Source organism: Pelophylax lessonae (genome assembly GCF_965119305.1).
Source record: "Pelophylax lessonae genome assembly, chromosome: 3".
In the NCBI taxonomy this organism is placed as follows: Eukaryota; Metazoa; Chordata; class Amphibia; order Anura; family Ranidae; genus Pelophylax; species Pelophylax lessonae.
The window spans coordinates 118,889,796-118,903,382 of record NC_138770.1 but is presented as its reverse complement, the minus strand read 5'-3'; the positions used below and the strand labels follow the sequence as shown (position 1 = coordinate 118,903,382).

Sequence of the window (13,587 nt, the reverse complement as noted above, 5' to 3'; positions counted from 1 at the left end):
CTCAGCGTAACATCATCTTTCATACTATACAAAAATATTGGGGTATGTGTGTGTGTGTGTGTGTGTGTATGTATATATATATATATATATATATATATATATATATATATATATATATATATATATATATATAAAAACAGTGCCTTGCGAAAGTATTCGGCCCCCTTGAACTTTGCGACCTTTTGCCACATTTCACGCTTCAAACATAAAGATATAAAACTAATTTTTTGTGAAGAATCAACAATAAGTGGGACACAATCATGAAGTGGAACGAAATTTATTGGATATTTCAAACTTTGTTAACAAATAAAAAACTGAAAAATTGGGCGTACAAAATTATTCAGCCCCTTTACTTTCAGTGCAGCAAACTCTCTCCAGAAGTTCAGTGAGGATCTCTGAATTATCCAATGTTGAACTAAATGACTAATGATGATAAATAGAATCCACCTGTGTGTAATCAAGTCTACGTATAAATGCACCTGCACTGTGATAGTCTCAGAGGTCCGTTTAAAGCGCAGAGAGCATCATGAAGAACAAGGAACACACCAGGCAGGTCCGAGATACTGTTGTGGAGAAGTTTAAAGCCGGATTTGGATACAAAAAGATTTCCCAAGCTTTAAACATCCCAAGGAGCACTGTGCAAGCGATAATATTGAAATGGAAGGAGTATCAGACCACTGCAAATCTACGAAGACCTGGCCATCTCTCAAAACTTTCAGCTCATACAAGGAGAAGACTGATCAGAGATGCAGCCAAGAGGCCCATGATCACTCTGGATGAACTGCAGAGATCTACAGCTGAGGTGGGAGACTCTGTCCATAGGACAACAATCAGTCGTATACTGCACAAATCTGGCCTTTATGGAAGAGTGGCAAGAAGAAAGCCATTTTTTAAAGATATCCATAAAAAGTGTAGTTTAAAGTTTGCCACAAGTCACCTGGGAGACACACCAAACATGTGGAAGAAGGTGCTCTGGTCAGATGAAATCAAAATCTAACTTTTTGGCAACAATGCAAAACGTTATGTTTGGCGTAAAAGCAACACAGCTCATCACCCTGAACACACCATCCCCACTGTCAAACATGGTGGTGGCAGCATCATGGTTTGGGCCTGCTTTTCCTCAGCAGGGACAGGGAAGATGGTTAAAATTGATGGGAAGATGGATGGAGCCAAATACAGGACCATTCTGGAAGAAAACCTGATGGAGTCTGCAAAAGACCTGAGACTGAGACGGAGATTTGTCTTCCAACAAGACAATGATTCAAAACATAAAGCAAAATCTACAATGGAATGGTTCACAAATAAACATATCCAGGTGTTAGAATGGCCAAGTCAAAGTCCAGACCTGAATCCAATCGAGAATCTTTGGAAAGAACTGAAAACTGCTATTCACAAACGCTCTCCATCCAACCTCACTGAGCTCAAGCTGTTTTGCAAGGAGGAATGGGCAAGAATTTCAGTCTCTCGATGTGCAAAACTGATAGAGACATACCCCAAGGGACTTACAGCTGTAATCGCAGCAAAAGGTGGCGCTACAAAGTATTAACAAAGTATAATTTTGCCAACCCAATTTTTCAGTTTTTTATTTAAGTAAGTTTTAAATATATATATATATAATTTCATTAAAGTGTATTTTTTCACAAAAACTGCTGTGCAAAAACCGTGTGACATAAAAAATGGCAACGACTGCCATTTTATTCTCTAGTATCTCTGCTAAAAAATATATATGATGTTTGGTGGTTCGAAGTAATTTTTTTGCAAAAAATACTGATTTTTACTTGTAAACAACAAATGTCATAAAAAGGCTGGGTCCCTAAGTGGTTAATGGACTTCCTGGCTGCTTGACTGGACAGACCACATCCTGATATTTTCCTTATAGAACTCATAGACAAACAGACAAAAGCACCTCCAGTTCAATTTAGATTGTAAGCTCCTTGAGGGCAGAGACTGATGTGAATGCACAGTATGTAAAGCACTGTGTAATTTGTTGGTGCTATATACATACCTGTAATACCAGCAATACTGTATATACTTTGGTATATTTTCAATGAGCACACATTTTGAGTTATTTTATTTATTTTTTTATGGATCTGTGCCATGCTGGACTTCACAGAGAATCATTGGTCACTGTAATTGACTTGGCAGCCACTTCACTCCTGGTAAAGCCACATATTACTATTAATTTTTATCTGTGACAGAGCAGACTAACAATTGCAAAAATCATTTAGCAGAAGTGTAATTTATTATCTGCCCGTTCACTAGTATTCCAAAGAAATGCAAGACTCTGTAGTCCTGTATAAAATTGTATTCCTGTCTTGTCACAATGACGAGAAGGAAATGAGTACATCTTTCCGTGAAGTCATTATGCCTTAATGCATCTGTCAATTTTTTTTTTTTCTCTCACCCAAGCAGCTTGTGAAAACTGTATAGCATATTGCAGCCATTCTCTACCCTATTAATACAGAGGAGCCAAATACCCTTTACGTACCTGGGACACCTGCTTATATTTACTTTATCTACAGCTCAGGGTACATTAGTGTAATCAGTAAGTTAAGATATAAGAATAAATTAAAGACTCCGGAATATGGCATACTTTGAAGGTATTTGACGCCCAAACCTGCTCTGTACAGCTAAATATATTTTCAGTAATAAAAATCAAATTCCCTCAATTACATGAGGACCATCACCTTGGCCGGAACACTTATGTCATCTAGAGACCCCCCCCCCCCCCTTACTCTTTTGCCTCAGTAGGCACCGGTTACCATCCATAAGTTTTCACTCGTCTTTCATGACTGGAGGTTCACTCGGACTTCGCCCAGGTTGCAACCTTTGCTTCCTCCTTGCTTTCCCTTTGCCCCATCACTCTCTTTGGTCTTTAAAAGGCTCACTTGCTGTTCGGGTTATTTTGCTTGCCTCACCACTTTGGGCCACCCCGACCATTTTGCAGTTGTACTTATATGTTACTTGATTATTCTTTCTGTTGTATTATGGTATTACTGTAGGTTTACCTAAAAACCCAATAAAGTTTGTCGCATTATGTCAAATGCCTCCTTACATTGGTGGTCTGTGGGCAATAGCCCCCTTACATCGGTGAACAGTGGGAGAATGACCACCTTTTGTTTTTAATTGTTGGCCACCTTCCACAGTCCAGGGTGGTCAGTTGGGTGAAGGGCTCTCTCTCTTGAAGGTCATTTGAGAAAATGCTGCTTACGTTTGTGGTCAGTAGGAAGAAAGGCCCCCGTTACAAGAGTGGTTAGTGGGGGAAGAATGCCCTAAGGCCTCTTGCACATGATACTCCTGTTTGAGCATCTACCTGTTCAATATTTTTTTTTTGTATGTATTTGCGCATATGTGTTTGTGCAATTTCACGCAGCATTTTCTTGTTCTGCGCAGTATGTAAATGGAAATTTGCACAAATTTGTGCACAATTGCAGGTATTTGCGCGCATAAGGCGTAAATTACTGACTATAAATGCAGATTTTTCTATTTTTTATTTATTTATTTTTTTTAACCAATGAATGCACAGTACTTGTTTATGCACCTGTGTGCATAAGCACATTACAATTAATGGGCTGTATTTTAGCTCAGTAAAAAAACAAAAAGCTGTACTGAGAATTTTATAAGCTGCAGTGTGCAAGAGGCCTAAAATTGGTTAGTAGGAAAATGTCCTCTAGAATGGGCTAAAAGATCATTGGCGTTGGTGGTTACTCATCTGACAGACAGAAAATGCTCATTTGTTCAAGGGACCCCTAGCAATCCCTAAAAGAACCCTGGATGAGAGAAACTTGTGTATTGTCTAGCTTGCCTTGTACATGACATATAGCCAGGGCCAATGCTACCACTAGGCAAACTAGGCGGCCACCTAGGGCGCACTACCTCCCCTAGGGCACAGCCATGGCCAGTGCCACATTCCTCTCCTGTCACCTCCTCATTCTCAGTGGATGGCACCTCTAGAGAGGGGGGCACTTTGTATATGAAGGGGGGTGTAGGGTTAAAGGGGGGCAGTGTGTGTGGGAAGGGGGTGTAGCATTAAAGAAGGGCAGTGTGTGCAGGAAGGGGGAGGGGCAGTGTGTACAAGAAGGGGTGTGTAGGGTTAAAGGGGGCACTTTGTATATGAAGGGATGTGTAGGGTTAAAGGGAGACAGTGTGTATATAAAGGGGAGTGTAGGGTTAAAGGGGGCACTTTGTATATAAAGGTGGGTGTAGAGTTAAAGGGGGGGCAGTGTGTATATGAAGGGGGGGTGTAGGGTTAAAGGGGGGGCAGTGTGTATATGAAGGAGAGTGTAGGGTTAAAGGAGGGCATTGTGTGCAAGAAGGGGGTGTAGCATTAAAGAAGGGCAGTGTGTACAGGAAGGGGGGTGTAGTATTAAAGGGGGCAGTGTATACAGGAAGGGGAGTATCGGGTTAAAAGGGGGGGGGGATGTGTATAGTTTTGGGGGGGGGGGGGGGTGCAAGTAGCTGGTCTTGCCTAGGTTGCAAAATAGTCTAGCCCTGGCCCTGCATATAACAGTATATAGATAATATTGAAAAAGTGATGTGTGTTTGATATTGAATTAGTATTGAAGAAATAATCATGTCATCGTTCAGGGAGCTTCCGTCTGAGCTACAGAGGACATTTGAGAAGGAAGAGGTGGCTGTAAATGTGGAAGATAGAAAGAGTGAAGAATATTCATTCAAGAAGAAGCAAGTGGATCCATTCTCTGGAAAGGGGTATAGACTGGGAAGGTGAGACTTTTGTAGATGATATTGCATACAAGAAGACCTTCTTTTGTGCTTTTACTATAGGCTTCACTCTGGGTCACACAAGACACTCAATTGCTTGTTATGGAGTCAGAGAGCATCTTTAGATTTAAGAAGCTTGTCTACTCAGCATACATGCACAGTGATCAACACTGGGACTGGTTTTGGTAGTGTGGTGCTTTTATAGAGTTTTTCCTTATTGCCAGTCAGATGTTTCTTACCCCATAAACTGTAGCTGTACTGTCAGATGTAAGTTTATATTACTCTGCGAATACAAGATCTGTTTGGAGGGGGCACCCTGTTGAAGTGACCAGGTGGCTGTAGAGTTACTCAAATCACTTCTACATTAAAAGCCCATCACCAGCTGTGAAAATGTTGGCACTGGGATAATGGCTGCAGCCGTAAACCCACAGCCACTTCAGCCAGAGTACGTACAGGTACGTCTTAAGGACATAAGGTGGTTAAAGTGGAATTTTTATTTTTAATTAATAACTCTGCTTTTTGCCTACGCAAGGGAGACAGGAGCCCTTTTTCCATGGTCCACAATAACAGCCTCCTGGGATACACATCACGCATCCCAGAAGGCTGCACCACTGCAAGTGCTTAAAATCTTTTAAGATTTTGTGTCTACATAAATGACACCATAGTAACCAGTAAAAACATTTTGTGTAGTTAGATCTTTCCCAAAACACAGCAGCGCTTCGCCAAGGGACCGGTCGTGAGACTTTACTTGTAAATATTACTTTTTTTATTGTAATATGTATATATTTATTGATGTGTGTAAATAAATATCAGTAATTTTTGATCTGTTGACAGGTTTAGCTGACACATAATTGCAGGCTAGCATTTTACAGGCTATAGGTGCTCTTTAAAAAAAGATTAATATCAATATCACACTAGCCAGTGAACAAATTGAAGTGGGTCTCCTCCCCTATTAATGGGTAAATTAACACTCTGCTAGAAGCGGAGGAGTAGGTTTATACAGGTAAAACCTTGTATTGCAAGCATAATTCATTCCCGGAAACATGCTTGTAATCCAAAGCACTCCTATCAAAGCAAATTTCCCCATAAAAAAATAATCGAAACTCATATGATTCCATCCACAAATGGCAGCCTCTACAAGAGTATTAGAAGCAAAATCCATCAGGAGATAGGGTATAAAAGAGAAGAGAGGCGCCTCTAAATGTAGCAATATGGTTACATTTAATGAAGGTACAACACTTGCGCCATGGACAAACGTTGGACGGTGTCCCCTAAAGTGGACCACACGGTCTCTAGACTGAATAAATCCACCTTGATGCCAGTGGAGGACTCCTCGGTGTTCAAAGACCCGGCTGATAGGCGCGTGAAGGCGCATTCCCACTACGTTTACTTGGTGGCGGGCTCTCTGTTAAAACCTGTTTTTGCCTCGGTGATGGCCTTTCAGGCTCTCACGGCATGGTCCAAGGTGCTTCGGAGCACCCTGGTGGAGGAGTCGGCCTCTCCTTGGACGAGGCTCCGTTAGTCGCTCGGTTGTCTGCGGTCGCCGCATTATTTGGCTAAAAAGCTGGTCGGCTGACCAGGCTTCCAAAAAGACGATGTCTGATGTGGGGAGTCATCTTTTTTGGGGACACTCTGGATGAGTTGATTAAGGGGCTTACTTTAAGAGTACTCTGTTGCCCCAGGTCACTAAGGGTAAGTCCTCCCGCGCTAGGCGGGGGCCTTCCTTCAAAGCTCAGCGTGGGTCCTTTCGTGCCTTCGGGGCACAGGACAAGGGCAAATCATTCAAGCCCTCCATGGGTCACAAGAAGCCGTGGTCGGGTAAGCCAAAGGCCGGTCAGTCTGGCTCGGTGGCCTAGTCCACCTCTTCCTGAAGGGACGCCCACACCCGTCTTAGGGGTGGGGGGACGTGGGCGTTGCTTTCCAGAACCCTGGTTGTCCAGCATTCCGGACAGGTGGGTTCATGAGCTGATTCGTTCAGGGTACAAGATCGAGTTTCGATCTTGCCCCGCAGACAGATTCTTCCCGTCCAATCTTCAGCTGACTCCCGATCGTCTCAGAGCTCTCATGGGGGCGGTGCAAGATCTACTTGCCCAGGGAGTCATTGTGCCCGTACCTTCACAGGACAGGTTTTGCAGTTTTTACTCCAACCTGTTCACAGTACCCAGGAGAGAGGGCAAAGTGCATCCGATTTTGGACCTCAAGTCTCTGAACTGCTTTGTGCGGGTGCAGAAGTTCCGGATGGAATCCATCAGGTCGGTAGTGGCGTCGTTGAGTCCAGGGGACTTCCTGGCCTCCATTGACTTAAAGGATGCGTATCTGCACATCCCTATCTACGAGGGTCATCAGAGATATCTCGGCTTTGCGGTGGCAGGGGAGCATTACCAGTTTGTGGCATTACTCTTCGGTCTCGCTTTGGCTCCCAGGGTTTTCACCAAGGTTTTGGCTCCAGTGCTGGCTTTACTGCATTTAAAGGGGATTGCGGTCCTCGGTTATCTGGACGACCTCCTGTTAAGGTCGAGCTCATGTGCAACTTTGACGAGTGATTTGGCCGTGAAGGTTCAGACTCTCCAGGAGTTCGGTTGGACCATCAATTTCTAAAAGTCGGCACTGACTCCAGTTCATCTTCAGTACCTGGGGATGGTCCTGGACTCGCCTCAGGCACGAGTTTCCTTCTGGAGGACAAACTCCGGACCCTGCAGGACGAGATCAGGTCCCTCAGGGACAAAGATCTCTTCTCCTTGCGGACCTGTATGCGGTCTCTGGGTCTGATGGTTTCGGCTTTCAAAGCCGTCCCGTTTGCTCAATTTCACTCAAGGATTCTGCAGGCGGAGATCCTGGCCAGGTGGGACGGAACTCCTCAGTCTTTGGACAGGAGGATTTCTCTGAGCCATCAAGTACGGTCGGATCTTTTGTGGTGGCTCTGGTCGCCGACTCTGACACAGGTTCCGGCCTCTGCTGTGGACGGTGCTCACCACGGATGCCAGCCTGTCGGGCTGGGGAGTAGTTCTGGGCATGCTTTGCAGAGGAGGTTTCCTTGCCGATAAACGTCTAGGAGCTCCGAGCAATTAAGCTCTGTCTGTTCCGTTGGTCATCTCGACTTCAGGGGTGTCCGGTTCGTGTACAGATGTCCAACGCCACGGCTGTGGCTTATATTAATCACCAAGGGGGCACCGAGACTTCCCAGCCGGCCAAGGAAGTGGCCGAGATCCTGTCTTGGGCCGAATCGCACGTTCCGGCGATTTCGGCGGGTCACATGGAGAACTGACAGGCGGACTATCTGAGTCGCCACACCTTGGACCAGGGAGAATGGTCCCTGCATCCGGAGGTGTTTCGCCTCCTGTGTGCCCGGTGGGGGACATGGATCTGTTCGCGTCCTGTCTCAACAAAAAGGTGGAAGGTTCGTGGCCAGAACCCGCAATCCTCTGGCGGACGCCACAGATGCGTTGGGGGTGCCTTGGCACCGGTATCGGCTGATGTATGCCTTCCCTCCGATTCAACTGTTGTCCAGGTTCCTCCGCAGGTTGGTGTCGGAACGGATACAGGTCATTCTGGTGGACCCAGACTGGCCGCGTCGGTCTTGGTATGTGGACATCGTTCAGATGGTCGTCGAACCTCCCTGACTGCTTCCGCTGAGAGACAATCTTCTGTCTCCAGGGCCAATCTTCCATCCTGCTTTAAAGTCTCTGGCTTTAACGGCGTGGCTGTTGAAAGCCAGGTCTTGAGAGATAGGGGTCTTCAGAATGCGGTCATCCCTACCTTTTTGAAGGCTCGTAAAGCTACTTCTAGAAAGATTTATCATCGCACCTGGAAAGCGTATATTGCCTGGTGGGAGTCGCATGGTTTCCATCCCAGCTCCTTCTCCGTAGTGATGGTTTTGGCCTTCCTGCAGGAAGGGGTGGATCAGCGTTTGGCGCTGACCACGATAAAGGGTGAGTTGTCAGCCTTGGCCATCTTTTTCCAGCGTCCCCTGGCGACTAATTCTTTGATTCGCACATTTATCCAAGGGGTGTGGCATCTAGCTCCCCCGAGAAAGGCTCCCTTGCCTCCCTGGGACCTAAATTTGGCATTGTCTGTGTTACAACAACCCGTCTTTGAGAACATCAGAGAGATTCCTCTGCCTGTGTTGTTCCAGAAAGTTGCTTTTCTGGTGGCTATCACGTCTGCTCGCAGAATGTCTAAACTGTCAGCTTTGTCCGTTCCCCTTATCTGGTGATTCATGGGGATATAGTGGTTCTGCGACCCTATCAGTCTTTTGTTCCCAAGGTGGTCTCGTCTTTCCACCTCCAATGAGGATATCGTGTTGCCTTCGCTTTGTGCGAAGCCCAAGCATCCAAAGGAGGTGGCTTTGCATTCCTTGGATGTTATCCAGGCGATCAGGGATTCCCTTTCTGCCACGGACTCTCTTCGGAAGTCTGATTCCCTGTTTGTTCTTCCTGAGGGACCTCTGAAGGGCTTGGCTGCGACTGTTTCTAAGTGGATCAGTCAAACGACTGTTCAGGCCTATTCCATCAAGGGTTTTTTCGCCATCAGGCTTCTGTGGCTCAGGTGTGCAATGCGGCGACCTGGTCGTCTGTGCACACTTTCACGCGATTCTGTAGAATTGATGTACTGGCATCCTCGGATGCTTCCTTTGGCCGCATGGTTTTGAGTGCGGTGGTTGCAGAGACATATTTTTGTCTGTCTCTTCCTTGTGGTGTTTTTTTTTTTTTTTGTTACCTTTTAGTTGGTTGTGTCTTCCCACCCCTCACACCTGCACTGCTTTGGGTCGTCCCATTAGTGAAGGCTAAATGGATGGGCGGTGACTGTCAGAGGACGTAAGAGAAAATAGAATTTTTATAAGAACTTACTGTAAAATTCTTTTCTCTGAGTCCTCTGACAGTCGCTGCCCCCGCCCCTTTGGTTTTTTTGGATAGGGGGGTTATTGCCTTCCAGTACTGCTTGCTACAAACTGAGGACCAGTGGTAACTGGATCAGGATAATGACTGGGGACGGCCCCCTAGAGGTGTGTCTAAGTATAGAAAAGTTTTTTTATTAACATTTAAAACTGCCTAGCTTACTCCTGCAGAGGGCGCCATTACCCAATAGTGAAGGCTAAATGGATGGGCGGCGACTGTCAGAGGACAATAATTTTACGGAAAGTTCTTACAAAAATCCTATTTTTTTCGTTTTATATTTTTAATAAATTTGCAAAGATTTCAAACCAACTTCTTTCACGTTGTCATTATGGGGTATTGTTTGTACAATTTTGAGGAAAAATTTTTATTTAATCTATTTTGGAATAAGGCTGTAACATAACAAAATGTTGAAAAAGTGAAGCACTGTGAATACTTTCCAGATGCACTGTAAGTAAGTATGCAGGTAACTAGGGTAAAGCTGTCAACATAGACCGTTCTTTGCACTGCCCGCTCTCACTGATGTCAATCTGCGACCGGGAAGACTACCCTGCAGTAGAGCTATCTGAAAGCGAGGCTTGAAGTGCACATGGAGCGCAGTGTGGAAGGGATGATGTCGATGGAGGTGCGGAGGATGTTCTGTGTGGACAGCTTTACCCCTGATGCCTGCATACTTAGATGTGTCTCTTTTAATAATCAACCATGTGAGTTGCTAAATGTCATACCTTAATTAAATGTAACCATATTGCTACACTTAGAGGCTCCTCTCTTCTCTTTTATACTCAGTTGTGACATGACACTACTTGTATATCAAGACATCGCTTGTTCATCAAGTCAAAATTTTCAAAAAAGTTTAGCTTGTCCTGCAAAACACTCTTAAACCAAGTTACTCTCAATCCAATGTTTTACTGTACATGGTAAATTACAGTGTGTAAGAAATACTACAACTTGCAGTATGAAAAAAACATAGTGACATAACCTTATTTAATAAACTTTTAAAGAAAAATGTAACCTAACTGGAATGTTTTGTCTAATATTTTTTCTTTATTAAAAATCTATATTTAGAGGTCTTTTGGGATATACATATAGTAATTATTTTTTTTCTCTCTTATCAGTGCCACACCAACGGTTATTAACAAAGCAGTGAATGGCATGGAAGATGCAGAGCAGAGCTTTCCTGCTGTGGAGTTAAATGATCTGGAGCCTTCTACAAACATCAAGATCTGGCTGGCAGATGGCAAAAGAATTGTGCAAAAATTTAACACCTCACACAGGTAAATCTTGCTGCCCAAGAGTACAAAGCAAAGGCTGTTTTTGCATATGGGTGAAAGAACGCACTTAAGCCCCGGAAGATTTTACCCCCCTTCCTGACCAGGGGGTTTTTTGCGATTTTTTTTTTTTTTTTTTTTTTTTTTTTTTTTTTTTTTTTTTTACTCCGTGACTTCAACGAACAATTGCGCGGTCAAGTGACGCTGTACCTAAACAAATTTTACGTCCTTTTTTTCCCACAAACAGAGCTTTCTTTTGGTGGTATTTGATCACCTGTGCGATTTATTTATTTTTATTTTTTTTTGATCATGCGCTATAAACATAAAAAGAGCGTCAATTTTGCAAAAATAACAATATTTTTCACTTTTTATGTGAAATTCCCAAAAAAAAATGTAAAAATCAAAATTTTTTAACATTTTCGGCCAATTTGTTTTATGCTACATATGTTTGGTAAAAAAAATCGCAAAAAGCGTATTTTGATTGGTTTGCGCAAAAGTTATCGCGTTTACTAACAAAGGGAAAGATTTTTGTCATTTTTGGTGTTTTTTTTTTTTAATGAGTAATGGCGGCAATCTGCGATTTTTTTTTTTTTTTTTTTTCCGGGACTGCGACATTGCGGCGGACAGATCGGACCCTTGACTGACATTTTTGACACTTTTGGGGTTACCAGTGACATTACTGCAGTAATCAGTGCTATACATATGCACTGTTACTGTAAAAATGACACTGGCAGGGAAGGGGTTAACTGTATTGCAGAGGGAGGGGTTAAGTGTGTGCTAGGGACGTGTTTCTAACTGTGATGGGACATGGCTACTAGTGTAAAAACAGAAATCAACGGTCCTACATAGTAGAACCGTCTGATCTCCATTTTTACACAGGGGAGAATGACAGGCGGCTTGTTTACATTAGCCGCCTGCCTTTCTCCCTTCCCAGCGAACGATCGCGAGTGACCGGCGGACATCGGGTCCGCCGGTCACACACACTGACTTCTTAGGGAACGAGCCGTGGCGGGCGCGCGCCTCAGCGCGCGCGCGCTCTCCCGCTATTGGCTCACAAGCCAGTGACAGGCTAGTGACGTATATATACGTCACTTTGCCTGGCCGGGGCTGACCACCGCAGTATATGTACTTGCGGCGGTCGGCAAGTGGTTAAACTCCCCTAGCACTTTAGGGACACATTACCTTTACAGCAAAACACTGGAAGGAAATTATAGAATCATACAGTTAAAACTCATCCAACTTTTTCAACCTCTAGCTAACTCTAACTAGCAGTTTGTAAATCGGCTCTACCCCACATGGCGTTATCTGCTTTCTCCCTTTATAGCAAGCAGCTGATACTGTGCGCAACTGCTAGCTGTCAGACTGGGTTGTCACTGACAGCCCTGATACACACAAAGGATCAGGGACCCATCAAAGTGGTTCATGATCATCTAATCCCTTTCTCATCTATGACATAATGAGCACCTGCAGGTGGCAGACATGAAAAAACAAGGGAGGGCTTTAATTAAAACAATAAAGGACTTTTGTATGTCCTTTATATAAAAAATTTAAAAGTAATTCAGGTAGCCATATTCGTTATCGAATTTTTAGTCAAGTTAACCCAGGCATATAGATGCTTCTAAATTCGCCCTGAACATTTATTTGTCAATGACCTCTGATCCTAAATGGGTTAAAGTAAGCTTATACTCTGCTGAGAAATTTCATTTATTTATACAGTCATGTTCTCTGAAACTAGTAAATGGTAAAACAGGAGGAAAAGGCTTGGGCATCAGATGTTCAAGCAGAACCAATAACAGGAGGTGTGCTGTACCAATTCATCTCACTTTAATGATGCCTTTAATGCACCCACTTTAATGCACCTACAGGCATCTTTCAGGTATCATTCTTTGCACCTCTTTCATGCAGAAGTGATCCGAGTGGCTAATTATCCACTCCATCACTTCTGTAGGTGGCAGAAGGGGGTCCCACCCCCCCCTCCTGCCGCTGCCTCTCCTGGGCTCTCTGGTCCCATCGCGGAGGCCAGGAGTGATGCGGCCGGCATCGATGGCTGCCCTGTACAGAGAAATAGAAACTGAAGCTGTTCCCCTATCTCTGTAACTTTGGAAACCAGGAGCCATGAGTAGTTCATCACTTCTGGTTCTGTCCCTTTTTTTACCTGCCCACTAGTGGCCAGGATTGCAGCCAATTGGAATGATCTGTGTCTGATCGACCGCATAGCGTGCCAGAGGAGAGATTTGGGGTCTAATAGAGGACCTGTCACAGCCCATGCTGTCACGTTGTTCTTCCCTTGTGATAGCAATAAAGTTAGTACAAAAAATAAAGTGTAAAACAAACAAAAACATTTTTTGTATAAAATAAATTGTTAATATTAAAAAAAATGAAAGCGCCCCTGTCCCACTGTGCTTGCACGTAAATGCGAACACATACGTTATGGCTGCACGCATATGTAAACATTGATCGCACCACATGTGATGTATTGTCACGAGCGTCCGAGCAAAAGCAATAAATCTAGCACCCGACCTCCTGTGCAACTCTATACTGGTAAACTGAAAAGATGTGTAAAGTGTCGCCTATAGCGAATTTTAAGCACTGTAGTTTACTGCCATTCCACAGGCAGACGCAATTTTAATGCAAAGCGTTACATGTTGGGTTTCTATTTACTTGTCGTAACTTTATCATTCACATTATACAAAAAAATTTGTCTA

The 13,587-nt window shown here is 44.0% G+C and overlaps 1 protein-coding gene across 1 annotated transcript in view; it reads left to right on the top strand.

Annotated features, from left to right (window-relative positions):
• Nucleotides 1-13,587, top strand: part of UBXN2A (UBX domain protein 2A) — a 41,300-nt gene that overhangs the window by 19,679 nt on the left and 8,034 nt on the right. The window contains exons 5-6 of the mRNA XM_082251756.1: nt 4,588-4,725; nt 10,730-10,888. Of these exons, the coding sequence (XP_082107882.1) occupies nt 4,588-4,725; nt 10,730-10,888 (297 nt within the window). The remainder of the gene's footprint in view (nt 1-4,587; nt 4,726-10,729; nt 10,889-13,587) is intronic.